This window comes from Canis lupus, chromosome 25 (genome assembly GCF_003254725.2).
Source record: "Canis lupus dingo isolate Sandy chromosome 25, ASM325472v2, whole genome shotgun sequence".
NCBI lineage: Eukaryota > Metazoa > Chordata > Mammalia > Carnivora > Canidae > Canis > Canis lupus.
Genome location: NC_064267.1, coordinates 42,712,083 through 42,731,259, shown reverse-complemented (window position 1 = coordinate 42,731,259; position 19,177 = coordinate 42,712,083). Strand labels below are relative to the sequence as shown.

Genomic DNA, 19,177 nt, shown 5'->3' with positions numbered 1-19,177 from the left:
AAGAAATAAAAAATACATAGAAACAAATAGAAATGAAGACACAACAGTCTAAAACAGTCCTTGGGACAAAGTAAAAGCAGTTCTAAGAGGGAAATTTATAGTAATAAAAGAATACCTTAAGAAACAAGAAAAATCTCAAATACATAATATAACCTTATACCTAAAGGAACTAGAAAAAAAACAAACAAAACCCAAAGTTAGTGGAAGGAAAGAAATAATAAAGATCAGATCAGAAATAAATGACATAGAGACAAAAAAAAAACCAGTTGAAAATACTAATGAAACAAAGAGCTAGTTCTTTGAAAAGGTTCTTTGAAAAGCAAAATTAACAAACCTTTAGTCAGACTTAAGAAAAAAAAAGAGCGGAAACAGAATCAGAAATGAAAGGAGAAATAAGAATAAACACCACAGAAAAACAAAGGATTATAAAAGAATGCTACAAAAAATTATATGCTAATGCATTGGGCAACCTACAAGAAATGGACAAATTCCTAGAAACACACAATCTTCCAAAATTGAATTAGGAAGAAGTAGAAAATCCAGACTTATTACTAATAATGGAATTGAATTGATAAAAAACAAAAACAAAAAACCTCCCAACAATCAAAAATCTAGGACCAGATGGATTCACAGGTGAATTCTTCCAAACTTTTAAAGAAGAGTCAATGCCTGTTCTTTTCAAACTATTTCAAGAAAATAGAAGAGGAAGGAAAGCTTCCAGATATAGTCTATGAGGCCAGCATTACCCTCAAAACCAAAGACTAAAAAAAAAAAAAAAAAAAAAAAAGAGAGAGAAGAAGAAGAAGAAGAAGAAGAAGAAGAAGAAGAAGAAGAAGAAGAAAGTAAGTAAAGGGAAGAGACCTACAGGCTACTATCCCTGATGAACATAGATACAAAAATCCTTAACAGGGATCCCTGGGTGGCGCAGCGGTTTGGCGCCTGCCTTTGGCCCAGGGCGTGATCCTGGAGTCCCGGGATCGAATCCCACATCGGGCTCCCGGTGCATGGAGCCTGCTTCTCCCTCTGCCTGTGTCTCTGCCTCTCTCTCTATCATGAATAAATAGATAAAATCTTAAAAAAAAAATCCTTAACAATATATTAGCAAACTGCATTCAACAGTACATTAGAAGTATCACTAATGATGATCAAGTGGAACTTATTCTAGAAATGCAAGGATGATTCAATATTTGCCATCCAACCAATGTGACACACCACATCAACAGAATGAAGGATAAAAATCATGTGATTATTTCAAAAAAAGCAGAAAATGCATTTGAAAAATTCAACAATCCATTATGATAAAAACTCTCAACAAAGTGAGTCTATAGGAAACATACCTCTGCATAATAAAGGCCATATATGAAAAACCTACAGCGAATATCATACTCAGTGGTGAAAAACTGAGAACGTTTCTTTTAAGATCAGGAATAAGAGAAGGATGTCCACTCTCACCTCTTTTGTTCAACATAGGACTAGAAGTCCTAGCCACAGAAGTCAGACAAGAAAAAGAAATAGAAGGCATTCAGATTGGTAAGGAAGAAGTTAAACTACCATTATTTACAGTTGACATAGACTAGCCATAGAAAGCCCTAAAGATTCCACAGAAAAACTATTAGAAGGACAAATAAATTCAATAAAGTAGAGGCTGTAAATTAATACATAGACATTGATTGCATTTCTATACACTAACAATGAAGTAGAGAAAGAGAAATCAAGAAAGCAACACCATTATCCAGCCTTATTAAAAAGAAAAAAGACTCAAATTAATAAAATCATCAACGAAAGAGGAAAGATCACAACCAATAGCAAGGAAATACAAACGATTTTAAAAACGTATTATGAGCAGCTATATGCCAATAAATTAGGCAATCTAGAAAAATATGGATGCATTTCTGGAAAACCACAAATTACCAAAACTGGAACAGGAAGAAATAGAAAACCTGAACAGGCCAATAACTAGGGAGGAAATTGAAGCAGTCATCAAAAACCTCCCAAGACACAAAAGTCCAGGGCCGGATGGCTTCCCAGGGGAATTATATCAAACGTTTAAAGAAGAAATAACACCTATTCTACTAAAGCTGTTCCAAAAGATAGAAAGAGATGGAATACTTCCAAATCCGTTCTGAGGCCAGCATCACCTTAATTCCAAAACCAGACAAAGACCCCACCAAAAAGGAGACTTATAGACCAATATCCCTGATGAACACGGATGCAAAAATTCTCAACAAGATACTAGCCAATAGGATCCAACAGTACATTAAGAAGATTACTCACCATGACCGAGTAGGATTTATCCCCGGGATGCAAGGCTGGTTCAACACTTGTAAAACAAGCAAGGTGATAGATCACATCAACAAGAGAAAAAACAAGAACCATATGATCATCTCAATAGATGCAGAGAAAGCATTTGACAAAATACAGCATCCATTCCTGATCAAAACTCTTCAGAGTGTAGGGACAGAGGGTACATTCCTCAGCATCTTAAAAGCCATCTACAAAAAGTCCACAGCAAATATCATTCTCAGAGGGGAAAAACTGAGAGCCTTTCCCCTAAGATCAGGAACACAACAGAGATGTCCACTCTCACCACTGCTATTCAACATAGTACTGGAAGTCCTAGCCTCAGCAATCAGGCAACAAAAAGAAATAAAAGGCATTCAAATTGGCAAAGAAGAAGTCAAACTCTCCCTCTTCACAGATGACATGACAGACACATAGGTCATTGGAAGAGAATAGAGAACCCAGAAATGGACCCTCAACTCTATGGTCAACTAATATTCAACAAAGGAGGAAAGACTATCCACTGGAAAAAGGACAGTCTCTTCAATAAATGGTTCTGGGAAAATTGGACAGCTACGTGCAGAAAAATGAAACTAGACCACTCTCTTACACCATACACAAAGATAAACTCAAAATGGATGAAAGAACTAAATGTGAGACAAAAATCAATCAAAATCCTAGAGGAGAACACAGGCCACATCCTTTTTGAACTTGGCCACAGCAACTTCTTAGAAGATACATCTATGAAGGCAAGAGAAACAAAAGCAAAAATGCACTCTTGGGACTTAATCAAGATAAAGAGCTTCTGCACAGCAAAACAAAAAAACAACCCCCCCCCCCAAAAAAAAACAAAAAAACAGTCTACAGAATGCGAGAAGATATTTGTAAATGACATATCAGAAAAAGGGCTAGTATCCAAGATCTATAAAGAATTTATTAAACTCAACACCCAAGAAACAAACAATCCAATCATGAAATGGGCAGAAGACATGAACAGAAATCTCACAGAGGAAGACATAGACATGGCCAACAAGCACATGAGAAAATGCTCCGTCACTTGCCATCAGGGAAGTACAAATCAAAACCTCAACGAGAGAGAGATACCACCTCACACCAGTGAGAATGGGGAAAATTAACAAGACAGGATATAACACTTGTTGGAGAGGATGTGGAGAAAGGGGAATCCTCTTGCACTGTTGGTGGGAATGTGAACTGGTGCAGCCACTCTGGAAAACTGTGTTGGTTCCTCAAAGAGTTAAAAATAGAGCTACCCTGTGACCCAGCAATTGCACTACTGGGGATTTACCCCAAAGATACAGATGTAGTGAAAAGCTGAGACACCTGCACCCAATGTTTCTAGCAGCAATGTCCACAATAGCTGAACTGTGGAAGGAGCCTCTCGGTGTCCATCAAAAGATGAATGAATAAAGAAGATGTGGTCTATACATACAATGGAATATTACTCAGCCAGTAGAAATGACAAATACCAACCATTTGCTTCAACGTGGATGGAACTGGAGGGTATTATGCTGAGTGAAGTAAGTCAATTGGAGAAGGACAAACATTATATGGTTTCACTCATATGGGGAATATAAAAAAATAGTTGAAGGGATTATAGGGGAAAGGAGAGAAAATGAGTGGGAAAAATCAGAGCGGGAGACAGAACATGAGAGACTCCTAACTCTGGGAAATGAACAAGGGGTAGTGGAAGGGGAGGAGAGGTGGGAGGATGGGGTGACTGGGTGATGGGCACTGAGGGGGGCACTTGACAGGATGATATCACTGGGTGATATGCTACATGTTGGCAAGTTGAACTCCAATAAAAAATATACATACAAAAAAAGGGTAAAAAAAAAGAAATCAACTTCACTTATAAGTGTAACAAAAATAACAAAATTCCTAGGAATAAACTTAACCAAGGAGATGAAAGACCAATATTATGAAGACTATTGATGAAAGAAATTGAAGATGACACAAACAAATGGAAAGATATTTCACGCTCATGGATAAATAAACGTCAAAATGTCCATAGAACTCAATATACAGATTTAATGCAATCTCTATGAAAATGCCAACAACATTTTTCACAGAAATAGAACAAATAATCTAGAATTTGTATGGAACCACAAAGACCCCAAATAGCCAAAGCAATCTTGAGAAAGAACAACAAAGCTAGAGATATCACACTCCCAGATTTCAAAATATATTACACAAAGCTATAGTAATCAAAACAGTATGGTATTGGCAAAGAAACACACATACAGATCAGTGGAATGGAATAGAGAGCCTAGAAATAAACTCATGCTTATATGGTCAATTAATTTATGACAAAAGAGGAAAGAATATACAACGAAGAAAAGACAGTCTCTTCAACAAATGGCTCTGGGAAAACTGGACAGCTACATGCAAAGGAAAGAAACCAGACCACTTTCTTACACTATATGCACAAGTAAACTCAAAATGGATTAAAGACCTAAATTTGAGACCTGAAAACATAAAATTCCTAGAAGAAAACACAGGCAGTAATCTCTTTGACATCAGCCTCAGAAAAATTTTTCTAGATCTGGTTGCTCAGGCAAGGGAAATAAAAGCAAAATAAACTATTGGGACTACACCAAAAAAAAAAAAAAAAAAAAAAAAAAACAACCCACAAACTTTTGGACAATGAAAGGAAACATCAATAAAATGAAAAGGCAACCTACTGAATAAGAGAAAATATTCAGAAATGTCATATCCAGTAAGAGGTAAATATCCAAAATATATAAAGAACTTAAACAATTCAACATTTTAAAAATTGGTTAAAAATGGGTAGAGAATGTGAATAGACATTTTCTCCCAAAGAAAACAGACAAATGAAAAGATGTTCAATATCACTAATCATCATGGAAATGCAAATCCAAACCACAATGAGATATCACCTTATACCTATCAGAATGGCTAGTATCAAAAGGATAAGAACTAGAAAGTGTTGGTGAAGATGTGGAGAAAAAAAGCACCCTTGAGCACTATTGTGGGAATGTAAATTGGTGAAGCCACTGTGGAAAATAGTATGGAGGTTCCTCAAAAAATTAAAAATAGAAATGCCATATGATCTAGTAATTCCACTATAGGGCATTTACCCAAAGAAAACAAAATACTAATTCAAAAAGATTTATGCATTCCTGTGCTTACTGTAGCATTATTTACAATAGCCAAAATATGAAAGCAATTGAAGCGTTCATTGATAGATGAATGGATAAAGAAGCTGGTGTGTGTGTGTATGTGTGTGTGTGTGTGTGTGTGTGTGTGTGTGGTGGAATATTACTCAGCCACAAAAAAGGATAAGATCTGCCATTTGTGACAATATGGATGGCTAAGAAGGTGTTATGCTAAACTAAATAGGTCAGATAGAGAAAGACAAACACCATATAATTCCACTTATATGTGAAATATAAAAAATAAAACAAATGAATAAGCAAATAAATGAAAAGCAGAAACATCCATACATCTAGAGTACAAACTGATGCCAGAGAGGAGGTAGGGTATGGGCAAAATGGGTGGAGAAGAGTGGGAGAGACAGGCTTCCAGTTACAGAATAAGTCACAGGCATAAAAATTATAGCATTGGGAGTATAATCAAGCCTAAGAGGGTGACTGAATGAGGAACCAGCTACATGCCCACTGACAGTCGAACTGTGAGAAGGCATGATTCTCATGAGCTTCTCTGGGGAAGGGAGGGGCTCAGGAAGTTTTCTTGAAAGATATTCTGTCCAGAAAGATGATTTGAATGGATGAAATGACCCCAGGAGGGGTGTGGCTTCCCATAAGGGGGAAGTGGTAGGCAATCAGCTGGAACTCCTGCATTAGAGGAACTTCCATGGGGAGATTCTTTCTAAAGAGGGGTTCTTTAAAGAACCCACAAACATGGCTTATGCATCTTCCATATCTGGGAGACACGAAGGACATAGCCCATAAGAGGCCTATTCCTACTCCTTACTTCCTTCTCTCCCCCTTGAATTAGCTAAAAGCACAGATACTGAATAGGGTTAGACAAGAGTGTGGATAAGAGAGCAAGCTGGGGATCCCTGGGTGGCGCAGCGGTTTGGCGCCCGCCTTTGGCCCAGGGCGCGATTTTGGAGACCGGGGATCGAATCCCACGTCGGGCTCCCGGTGCATGGAGCCTGCTTCTGTCTCTGCCTGTGTCTCTGCCTCTCTCTCTCTCTGTGTGACTATCATAAATAAATATATAAAAAAAAAAAAAAAAAAAAAAGAACAAGCTGGTCTCATCCAACTTCCTCACTACATGTTTTCCAGTTGTGATATTATGTCAGCTCAGGCTTTTATTTTTTAAATTATTTTTAATTATTTTTTTTCAGCTCAGGCTTTTAACATTGGATGAGTTTATCAGTGCTGCCAAAAGGGACTAGCACAGCTCTGGGGCTTACCTAAGACTTCATCTTGGGGCAGGAAGGGAACTGTTTCAGAGGGAAGTTTTGAAAAGGAAGTAGAAGGAGCAAAGTGATTTGTGCTTCAATTACCAATTTCAAAACAAAACAAAACAAAAAATTACCAATTTCAACATTTTAACAAAGGTTTCACAAAAACTCAGAGGAACAAAATCTTGGACCTAGGGAAGTGCAACCTAAGAAATAACTAAGATGATACAGGCAAATATGGAGATAAAATGATAGAGCTGCTAGAAATACATGTATATATTTATATGTTTAAATTTTATTTATATTATTTACATAAATATATGTATGCAATGCATATGTAAAATATGAGAGGACCTCAGTTATATGTGTGTGTGTGTGTGTGTGTGTGTGTGTGTGTATAAAATGATGAGATGACAGAAATAATCAGAAGAAATGGAAAGGAAATGTATCCACCTATGTTTTGATGCCGCAAGAAAGAGTCCTGCCACTTCTGAGTGCCATATAAACTTAGTAGCAGTATTTTATACCATAGGATGTTAAAGAATGAACAAAAAGAAAGAAACTCTACATGAGGAACAAGTAGAATGGGAGAGTAAGGGGAAAAGAAAAGAGACAAAGAGGAGGAAGAAAAGGAGGAACACAGTGGAAATAAATAATTGCAGAACTGGGTGCAGAGAGTGAAGAATCATCTTTTTCTTCTTCTGTTGCAAGGACACCATATGGCGCATGCTCTGCTTGAGTCTGGCTTCAATAGCTATCTCCCAGGCTTAGATCCGATGTGATACAAGGACTCTAGCTTCTGTTTGATTAATTCAAGTTCCTTCTGTCTGTTTCTCCTTGTTTTGTTGAGGGTTGTGTTCATTAGTTATAACAAACCTTTCTAACATTTTCTCCTGGTCCCTCATTTCCCATTCAGGGCTAGCTTGTCTCTGGCCATGTGGCTCCGTGCAGGTCCCAGCTCCTATTCTTGCCAAAAGTCTTAGGTGACAAGAGGCCAGGTTTGAACCAATAGCGTCTGAATTTTCCTCCAGATATGAGGAAGTCAGTGACTTTGGATAAAAACGTGAAAGGTAAGTAGGCAGATTGCTATTCATTCCGCACAATCCTCTTTCTTCCATAGGAATAGAGTTACAGCTGAACCCAAGGCTGCCTCACTACAGATTATATTTCTTGGCCTCACTAGCAGCTAGCTCTGGTCATGTGACCAAGTTTTGGCAATAGGATGTGAACAGAAGACTCTGAATCTTTCCATTAAAAGAAGTCCATAGGTGATTTTCCTGTTCACTTTCCCCATTCCCACTGGTTGGGAGACAATGGCAACCAGACTAGCTTTTTTGGACAAAGAGGAAGAAATCATGTGTTGCAGAAGGCAGTTTCTTCCTTCCATTTCTGGACTATTTGGCGGAAGAGAAATAAATTATATGGTTTAAGCCACTGTATTTTGAGTTCTCTTTGTACACTTTAGCCTGTACTTTAAACAATTCATTATTTATGAAGCCTGTTGGAGCGAAGATGGGTCTGGCAGGAAGATCAGGATTGCAGTAAGTGCACAGCTGTTAATTCTCAGACTTTTACCTTTTTGAAGATTGTTTTTTTTATGTATATGTCTTCTCTTTTTTCCTTCAAACAGAAAAGAAAATAATCCTTTAGAATTATAAACAGATTTATAACCCCTACGTGTCAGTAATCTTCAAGTATTTTAAAGTCTTCATTCTACTTTTGTAGTGCTAAATTTCCAGCTACCAACATGTCATCTTGGTTGTCATCACACCGAAAAAAAAAATAGCAACAAAACAACCTACATTTATGCTGCTTTACAGTATATTTTTACCTATTTACATGAGGTTTTCTCATTCACAATAAAGAAAATGCAAAAGGCTGCTGAAATCAGATAGGAGCTGACAGAGAAGAAGGGGAGTGTCAGAAAGGTCAAGGAAAAGTAGATCAGAAATCACAAGTGTATGTCCTAGGATTTAGGGGTTTGCCTTGAAAAGCTGAAACTATAATCCATGTTTATAAAAGCAAGAAGTTAATTACAAAGTAGAAAAAAACATTGGAAAAATGAAGACAAATTTAGAACAGGATAAAAGAGATTAGATGTTTCAGAAATTAAAGTGAAGGACTTTGTAAAGGATTTGTAAAAACGGAACCAGGAAGTTTAGAACAATTAGGAAAGATTAGAAAGAAAATAATCAGTGGAAGATAGTGAACAAATCAAGAGATTTCCTAAAAGAAAATCAGAATAATAGAAGCATTTTAAGATAAATTCAAGAACAAATGTCCTGAAATATAACAAAAAATTGAATATACACATAAGTACATATATTTTCACCCTATAGCATAAAAATTGACTCCAAACTGTCAATCATGAGATATATTCCAGCAAATTTACTGGACTTTAAAGATAAATCAAGAGGGAGCTTGGGTGGCTCAATGATTGAGCGTCTGTCTCTAGCTCAGAGCATGATCCGAGGGTCCTGGGATCGAGTCCTGCATCGGGCTTCCTGCAAGATGTCTGTTTCTCCCTCTGCCTATGTCTCTCTCTCTCTCTCTCTCTCTCTCTCTCATGAATAAATAAATAAAAATCTTCAAAAAAAAAAAAGATGAAGCAAGAATGGAATGGGCAGTCTAGACAAAAATGTCAAGTCATTTTCAAGGGAGGGGGATCTTTTTGGCTATAGAATTTTCTACAGTAATACCTAATGCCACAGGAAAGTGGAGGAAAACCTACAAGATGCTTCTAGAAATAGTGAGTCAAATATTTTTCACATATAAAAAATAAAACAATGCTTTTGAACAGGAAAATTCTGGGAATGTCGTTCCTATGAGTAATTATTGGGAAAACTAAGGATCCACCTCAGCAAACTGAGACAAGACTGGAAAAATTTTGGCAAAAGGATTCAAATAAAAGCAGGGAGTGGGCAGCCTGGGTAGCTCAGCGGTTTAGTGCTGCCTTTGGTCCAGGGTGTGATCCTGGGGACCCAGGATCGAGTCCTGTGTCAGGCTCCCTGCATGGAGCCTGCTTCTCCCTCTGCCTGTGTCTCTGACTCTCTGTCTCTCTGTGTTCTCTCATGAATAAATAAATAAAATCTGTAAAGCACCTTGTTATATTTAAAAAAAAGGCAGGGAGTGAGGTGACAGACCAGGATGTTAAACATACATGCCCCAACAATACAATAACAAAAAAAAATGCATGAGGAAGGGGGGGGGAGAGCAAGATCATTGTCTATTGGACTCACAGCAAACATGATTTGGACAAATCAGGGAGTAATATCATGCACATTTAAGAGCTAAAAGATACACATAAATATAACATCATGATGGATCTAGAGAGTATAATGTTAAGTGAAATAAATCAGGTAAAGATAAATACCATATGATTTCAATCATTTGCGGAATTTAAGAAACAAAACAAATGAACAAAGAAAAAAAAGACAAACCAAAAAAAAAGAAAAAAGAAAAAAGACAAACCGACAGACTCTTAATTACAGTGAACAAACTGATGGCTGCCAAAAAGGAGGTGCGTGTGTGTGGGGGTGATGGGTAAAATAGGTAAAGGGGATTAAGAGAATTCTTATCATGATAAGCACTGAGTAATGTATAGAATTGTAGAATCACTGAATTGTACACCTGAAACTAATAGAACACTGCGTGTTAACTATACTGGAATTGAAATGAAAAAAAAAAAACTATTTGACACCAAAAATAAAAAAGTAATATAATGAGCTAAACTTGGGTGGGAGAGAAAAGAGTGGACTGAGGAATCAGGCACATGCTAAATTTATCAATTTTTGGGTAGGAAACCAGTGAGTACTGCCTAAAGAGAGAGTATATAAAAGTAATTCTAAGAGTAATCATGAGAACAAAAATACAAACATTTCTAAATATCGGAAGTATATACTTACTCCTAACCAATGAAAACATGAGAAATGAGTACAATTCAGTCATTCATTTCTTTAAGGTAGAGACCCAGAAGTGGCCCACATTTCCTCAGCTCAGAGGCCATAGGCCAGAGCTTGGCCACAAGGTCAGGGCTAGCCACGGGGAAGATTGAAAGGTTGAGTCTAGGTGGGTAGCCACATGCTCAACTGTAATGAGGGGAACAGAAATCGAATCTTCCTAACTATCAGAAGTACACACATGCACATAAATTCATAGAAGACAGAATGCAGAGTGTTAACATTTTTAATATCCAAGACACTAGAATATATAATATAAATGAGTGTGACAGATACAAGACCATACATTTTGGTCCTATCAATAAAAGTAAACGGATTTAACTCACTTATTTAAATAAAGATTTTGAGATTGAATTACGGAGTAAACTCCAACTTTTATCATATACACAAGACTCATGGAAAAAGATATTTTATAACTATTGAAAATAAGTGTAAAGGCAAAAGTATATTCCGCATACATCAACAAAAAGAAACCAGGGAGTCATGATCTGAATATTTAAGGAAATATATAATTCAGGGCAAAAAGTTTTAAGCCAGTAGAAATTACTGGAGACATCCTACTATAATGAAAAATAGGTAGCAACTACTCCTAGCAGCAACTTTATTTTTACCTCCCTCAGTCAATAAGAGGTCAAGTGCACAAAATGAGGAGGCCCAAATAATACACTTAACAAGGTTGTTACGATTAATTCATATTTAACTCCATGTCCTAAAATAGAGAATGTACATTTCTTTCCAGGCTTTCTTAAACATTCTTGGGTCAAAGAGGAAATATAAATCCAAATTGCAGACTATCTAGCAAATAACAATAACGAAACTATCTCCTACAAGAACCTATACATTCTCTAATTTAGAAAAAACACTAATTTTAAAAGGATGAAGAAAATCCATGCATACAGTCAGTCTTCATTATTCATGGATTCCATATTTGTGAATTCACCCACTTGCTAAAATTTCTCTTTAACCCCCAAATCCATCTTCGTGGCACTTTCATGGTCATTCATGGACGTGGGCAAGCAGTGGATCATTTGAGTGGCTGATGGCACACATTCTCAGCTATGGTGGAACAAGGGGATGTTCCACCTTCTTGCTTCCACTCTCGTGGAAAAGGACACAAGTGTCCTTTTGCCATTTATTTAGTGCTTTTTTTGGTGAATTTGTTGTTGAAAATGGTAGTGGTGCTGAGGTGCTATCTCATGTTCCTAAGCATAAAAAGGTTGTGATGTGCTTTATGGAGAAAATCTCTGTGTTAGATAAACATTCAGGCAAGCGTTCTAGTGCCGTTGGTGATGAGTTCAACATTGATGAATTAACACATATATTAAATACAGTATCTTTAACTAGAAACACTCAGAAAAATACAAAGGTATGTATTGGTTGGTATGCTGCAGCCAGAGGCTCACAGGAGCATAACCCTGTACTTCTTCTAGAAGCGATGGTTCCTATATACTGGCAAATTGAACACCAATATAAAATAAAAAAAATAATAAAAAAATAGAAGCAATGATTCAGTATTAGCAAATTCTGTGTTTGGGGGTGACTTTATAGAACATATCTACTCTGAATAATGAAAACTGGCTGTATATGTACATATATGTGGATATGCATGTATGAGTATGCAAGCAATGTGTTTTCAGAATCCATCCACTTTTTTTTCATTGTTTTTATTTCAAATATTGTACTTTTCTCTTTATTCCCTCAAATATTGTACTTTTTAATCTTAGAATTTATATTTGGTCCTTTTTTTAATCATTTCTATTTCTTTGTTGATACTTGCTGTTTGGTGAGAAATCAATTTTCCTACTTCTTTACACGTGGCTTTATTAAACATATTTTAAATAGCTGATTTATGAGGTGCCTGGCTGGTTCAGTCCTTTAAGTGTATGCTTTCAGCTCAGATGATAATCTCAGGGTTCTGGGGTCCAGCCCCACATCAGGATCCCTGCTCAGTGGGGAGCCTGCTTCTTCCTGTCTCTCTGCCCCTCCCCACCCCCGGTTGCGTTCTCTGTCTCTCTCAAATAAATGAAAAATAAGATCTTAAAAAAAATTAAATAGCTGATTTAAAGTCTTTGTCTAGTAATTCCAGTGTATGGTCTTCCTTAGGTACAGTTTCTATGTTTCCTGAGTATAGAGCCATAGTTTGTTGCTTTTTTTTTTTGTTTTTGGCATGTCAAGTAATTTTTTTCTTAAAAACCTAACATCTTAAATAATACGTGATAACTCTGGAGATCGGATATCCCCATTTCCCCAAAGTTTGTAGCTATTGCTGCTGGTTGTTATTCCTGTTGGTTGTTGTTCTTTATTTAGTGTTTTTTTTTTTTTTTTTCCTGAACTAATTCTGTAAAGTCTGTGTATTTTGCTATGTGGCCCCTGAAGGTCCAGCTCAGTTTAGTGGTCAGTTAATGACTAGAAAGAGATTTCCCTAAATATCTAGGACTGATAAGTCTCCCAGTATTTGCCAGGGGGCTATAAAAGCCTGTGTTGATGCATGCCTTCAATGCACAGCTGGGCAGTTTACAATTCCACCATCGCTGTCACTTCCTGCTTGCACAGACCCTTCTGGTTAGGGAGAGGTGAGAGGTGAGGGCTTTATTAGGTCTTTCCTAATACCCAGCCCTGGTATATGTACTTCCCTAGACCTGTGTGTGGCCTTCCAGATGGCCAGAAATATTGGGGTGTTTTATATATACATATATATGTATATATATTTGTATACTATAAATAACACATTGCATACTTATGTGTATATAAAGTATATATTATACTACAGTGCTATACACAAAATACTATATATTTTTATGTATACTATATAAACTATATGTGTATATTTATATGTATAAAATGTAGTTTTATAACTTTATGTATTACTTATATATATCTATGTATTGTATAAATGTATATAATATTTTTACTGTTTATGTATATGTATTTACATATTTTATATTATATAATTTTTGAAATGTTTTATATTATATATTTAAGTATATATAATTGTCATAGTCTGCATATATTTTATTTATAATTTATAATGTTTATGTATTTCCACATATGACATGTTCATATTTGTATCGTATATATTCTATTTATCTGTACAAGAACATTTCTTTATTACATATATTTTTATATTTGTATATAATATAAATGATATATTTGTAAATAAATAAAACATATAAAATACACATTTATGGATGTGCTGGTGTGTTACATGTGTGTGTTTTCAGAATCTGTCTATTTCTGAACACCTGCACTGCTACCAGCTTAGTCCAGTCCAGCTGCAGCCTTGCCTAGGTCATTACTGACCTCTCATCCACCCTCCTAAAGTTTATTCTCCATGTGGCTTACAGAGCAATCCTTTAAAAACTTAATGAGATTATATCATTCCCTAGCTCAAAACTCTCCAGAGTCTTTTCCTCTTACTGAGACAAGAATCCAAAGTTTTTATCATGGCCTATGAGGTATGCATGACCTTAGAAACCACTTGCCATTCACCTCTCTTTACCTCCCCAGCCAGTAGTCTCCTTGCCACTCCTCAAAAGATCCCGTGTGTCCTGCTTCACCCTTTGCCCTGAGGTCTTCTCAGCCTCTGCACCATGGATTTTTCCTTCACCTCATTTGACATCTACTTATGCTTCAGTTTGTCAGGAAGGCTCTCACTGGCTACCCCATATAAGATGGCATGTTTCTGTAGGTGTTAGGTTGTTGCTTAGTAAGCATCTCTACTATAAGCATTTTCACTACAAACATTTTGCTACTTAACTAACTGGCCATAAAGCAATTTTGCCATAAAATATAAAATCATGAAAAATAAAAGAGGGATATTCATTTAAAAGGACATCAAGAAAAATGACTAAAAGAATTCAAATGACTTTATTGGGCAATTAAAAGTATTTGTATATCAAAAAATATTCACAAATATTTTGAAAAAATATTTATATATCAAAATGTATACTGCAGATTCATGGCTGCACTGGACAAGTAACTGATTTTATTTTGTGAATTGTATCCAAGCACCTGTCTTCAGAGTTTTTTGCTTATAGTATCATACATTTTTTTTTTTGGCTTGTTGATTTGTCTCCTTGTTCAGCATAGCATTTTTCCTTTTTTCATTAAAATTTCTTCCATCACTAAAAGAGCTATCAGTTTCTCAATACTGGGATGTATATCTGTGACTGAGCTTTGTATCACATTGTGAAAGCTTTCTACACTGTTGTATATTCTTAGCATATTGTTCCATGTCCGTTGGTGAACATTCAAAAGTTCTGTGGGAAATGGGGGCTCAAAGTGTACCGCTGTTTAGACCATTATGAGGGTTCAATTTACATACTAGAAAAATGTGAGTACTGAGTCAATGAAGAAATGAAACCAAACTGTCCACCAGTTATTTTAATTTTTTATGGCAAAATTTCCTTATAGCCAATTAGTTATACAGAAAAATGTTTGCAGCAAAAGTGTCAAACATGAAGTGAGAGGGTCCTGAGGCAGAAAATTATTTAGTTTATTCAAGGAGGCCAGAGTGGTGTGTGAAGAAAGGGATGGTAAGAAATGAGATTTTAAGAGGTAATTTTTTTAAAGACTTTATTTATTTACTCATGAGAGAGAGAGAAAGAGAGAGAGAGAGAGAGAGAGCAAGCAGAAACATAGGCAGAGGGAGAAGCAGGCTCCATGCAGGGAGCCTGACGTGGGACTCGATCCCAGGACTCCAGGATCATGCCCTGGGGTGAAGGCAGGGGCTAAACCACTGAGCAACCCAGGGATCCCCTAAGAGGTAATTTTAAGAGGTAATCAGGGGCATCTAAAATATTATATTTGTTTGTGTATTGTCCTCTTACTGAATGTAAGTTCAATAAGATTTTGTTTACCTCTTTACCCTTATTGGGCAGCTTTGGCAAAAGAGACTTGTTGAATAAATGAATGAAGAATATAAAAAGAAAACAGCATAAGTAAGTAGTGAGGTATATCATGTTCATGAATTAGAAGACTCAATGCTTTAGAAATGTCAGTTCTTTCCAAATTCATCCTGGGCAATTTCAATAAAAAGTCAATAGGATTTTCAAGGAAACTCAATAAGATGCTACCAAAATTTATATGAAAGAGAAAATATCCAAAATAGCTAAGATAACTTTGAAAAAGAAACAAATTGAAAGAAACTTCCTTGATCAGATATCAAGATATTATAAACTTATAGTACTAGAATGTGCTATGTATCGATGCAGATTTAGATAGAGTAATGGATTGGACTGGAAAGCCCCCCAACAAACCCATATAGATATATGGCAGTGTGATACATGTCCTATGTGGTATTATATGGGAGTAATTGGAGAAGCTGGGACAATCGGTTACCGACAATGGAAAAAAAATTAGACCCCCTACCTTTTATCACACTAAAAAATTCAATTCCAAAAGGATTACGATACAAACGAGAAAAGAAATAGGAGTGTCTTAGCCTGGTATTCCCAAAAGCAGATTTTGAGATAAGGGTTTGTGTTCAGGAAGTTTACTTGTGAAACTGTGTCAAGGATCCAAGGTGGTAAACTGGAAAGGGGCAAAGGGTAGGAGAGAAAGCCATTTGGGACAGTTGCTACTGTGGTTAACTAGGTCCTGACCCAGGTGGGGATCCTTTGAAGTGCTATTTAAAAAATTGCTCATCTTAGAAATGGAAGAGAGAATATTTATTTACTGGATCCTGTCCTTCATTGGTCAAAATGTTCAGTAAAATAGGGAAGGTATGAAAAGTTATCTGAAAGACAGCCTCAGGTTATGTCAAGATTTCTTAAAATAAGACTGAGAAGCGCAATCATAAAAGATAATATAGACAAATTAGATCACACAGATCACATTTTTTGTGCATAAAAGTGATAAATCAGATAAAAAGATCAAAGGATAATGTGAAAGAAGCTGGAGTGGATATTTAAGAAATGGGGATCAGGGAAGGGCTCTCTGAGGAGGAGATATCTGAGTTGAGGGGGAAAGCATTTTATTAGTGTCAACAGAAAGTGCAAATGTCCTGAGGCAGAAACTTACTCAGTTTGTTCACCGGGACCAGAGTAGTGTGTAAGAGCAAGAATGGTAAGGGATGGGATTTAAAAGGTGATCAAGGGCAGCTTGTGTAATGTTTCTCTAGGTTCAGTTGGAAACCACTGAAAGGGTATAAACAACTGGGTGGCAGGCTATTGAGTGAAGAATGAATTATAGGTGGCAAGAATGGAAGCAGAGGGTCCACTTAGGAGGACTCTGCAGTATTTCATATGCAAGATAATGGGGCTTGAATCAGGGAAGTGGCAAGGCAAATAAAGAATGGACAAATTTGATATATAGTTTGAGACCTTATGATGAGTTGATATGGGGAATGGTTAGGAAAAAGAAGGAATCAAGCATACGTTCTACATTTTTGATTCAGGCAGCTGACTAGTTGTCATGCCATTTACAGAGATAAAGATGACTGGTAGTGAATGACAGGTTTGGGACTGAAATAAAGAAATCTGACATGACGAATTTGACACACCTATTAGAATGCAAGGGGAAGTTTGGAGTAAGAAGTTGGGTTTATGACAGTTCAAGAGAAGAATTAGAGGAGGAGAAATATACTTGGCAGTCATTCACATATTCAAGGAATTTATAGCTTCCAGACTACATGGAATCCCTCTGGAGAGAGTATAATTAGAGATGAGGAAAGCACTCAGGTCCAAACCCGGGGGCATTCCGATAGGTGGATGTCAGGAAGTTGAGAAGGGATCACCACCACCAATACCACCACCAAATCACCAGGAAGGAGCTAACGGCAGTGGGAAGTTGTGGTGTCCCCCCAAATAGTGCATTCATCCACGTGGCCTGAAAGGGACCATATTCTCCTAGCTTCCTCACCTGATCACGGTGATGCCAACGTCTGCCAGGTGTTAGGAGGTAAGAGGCAGCCAAGAACCCTGTCAGAAAGGCCATGATCAGGTGATCACAGCAGGCTACCCTCCAACAAGCCGCACCAGCTCCAACCTCTTGACTGGAGAAACCAGTTTGTCAAGGACAGATCCCTTCAGCTCCCTTCAGGCCCAGGCTCCAGGAAAGAGATCTGCCTCCCTTTCTACTACTGTTCTCCATACATGCTGCATCCTACCCACCTGCCTCCCACCCCACCTGTGAGGCCAGGAGGGCCATAGCTCCATCTAAGGTCAATATTTTCAATCCTAGGGAGCATGCAGTCCAGAGGAAGCCTCACCTTCATAATGGAGTCTATAAAGAACCCTCATGAATCAACAACATTGATTATGACATCACTATCCATAAAAAGCCAACAATAAAAAATCACCAATCTTCAAAAAAAGGGATTAAGGGCACCTGGGTGGCTCAGTCAGGTACGCATCAGACTCTGGATTTTGACTCAGGTCATGATCTCAGGGTGATGAGATCAAGCTCAGCATGGAGCCTGCTTAAAATTCTCTCTCTTCTCCCTCTGCCCCTTCCCCCACTCATATGCACACATGTGTGCACGCACTCTCTCTCTCTCAAAAACCACACTCCAATCTTCTAATTTGTAGTTTTCTGATATTTCTTTACCCCTCCCTTTATTTTACTGTGGGCTTTTATTTATTTATTTATTTTTGCTTTAAGTATATATTTTGTACAATTATATATGCAGATTCAAATTTTCACAAAGAGAATTATTTATTTATTTATGATAGACAGAGAGAAAAAGAGAGAGAGAGAGAGAGAGGCAGAGTGTGTCACAGGCAGAGGGAGAAGCAGGCTCCATGCCAGGAGCCCGATGTGGGACTCGATCCCTGGACTCCAGGATCGTGCCCTGGGCCAAAGGCAGGTGCTAAACTGCTGAGCCACGCAGGGATCCCCGGCTTAACTATTTCAGGTGAGTCTTTCTCACCTGCTATACAGCAGAATGAAGGAATTCTTGTGATGTTAGTACCTCTGACCTAGAGCAAGGACAGCTAAAGAAGGAAAACATACTAAGTATTTGGGGTACAACACTGGCCTAACCTTGCAAAATTAGCCCTTCTCTGTTTCATTATTATGGGGGAAATATGGAGGCTCTCACTTTGCATTTAGTACCCAAGATTTCTGCATTGGGGGGCTATGCCAATAAGCACATGTGTCACTGGGAATCAGTGTTGTGATTATACCTTGAGCCATGCTGCAACTCTGCCTTTGGGTAAACCTTAGAGCTTAAAAAGAAGGAGGTTCATCCCCTTAGTCTGTGCAAGTAGGGGTCACTGTGAATTGTCTTGCCATATCCTTCAGACGGAGCCATGGGGACTTCATCTGCAGCCAACATGGTTCTATCCAGTCTTTAGCATGAGCATGAGCTTGTCCAGTCTTTCAAAAATCTAATCCTCTATTGAAGCCTTCCACACTCCTTTATGGGGGAGCACCCATATTACCCCGAAAGCTGGCTCTTCCTTCCATTCTGCCAAATTCCTCATGTTACTGCAGTAAGTAATCATGGGCAGTTTCTTTCTTTCTTTTTTTTTTTTCAAAGATTTATTTATTTATTCATGATAGAGAGAGAAAGAGAGAGAGA

General features: G+C 37.3%; 1 protein-coding gene across 10 annotated transcripts in view; it reads right to left on the bottom strand.

The window, feature by feature from the left end:
• SP100 (SP100 nuclear antigen) overlaps positions 1–19,177 on the bottom strand; it is a 97,716-nt gene that overhangs the window by 18,900 nt on the left and 59,639 nt on the right. For 9 of the 10 annotated variants that reach the window (XM_035718079.2, XM_049101139.1, XM_049101142.1 and 6 more), the window contains one exon: positions 8,270–8,314. The exons of the other annotated variant lie outside the window; for it this stretch is intronic. In XM_035718079.2, the coding sequence (XP_035573972.2) occupies positions 8,270–8,314 (45 nt within the window). The remainder of the gene's footprint in view (positions 1–8,269; positions 8,315–19,177) is intronic. 10 annotated transcript variants of the gene reach the window in all.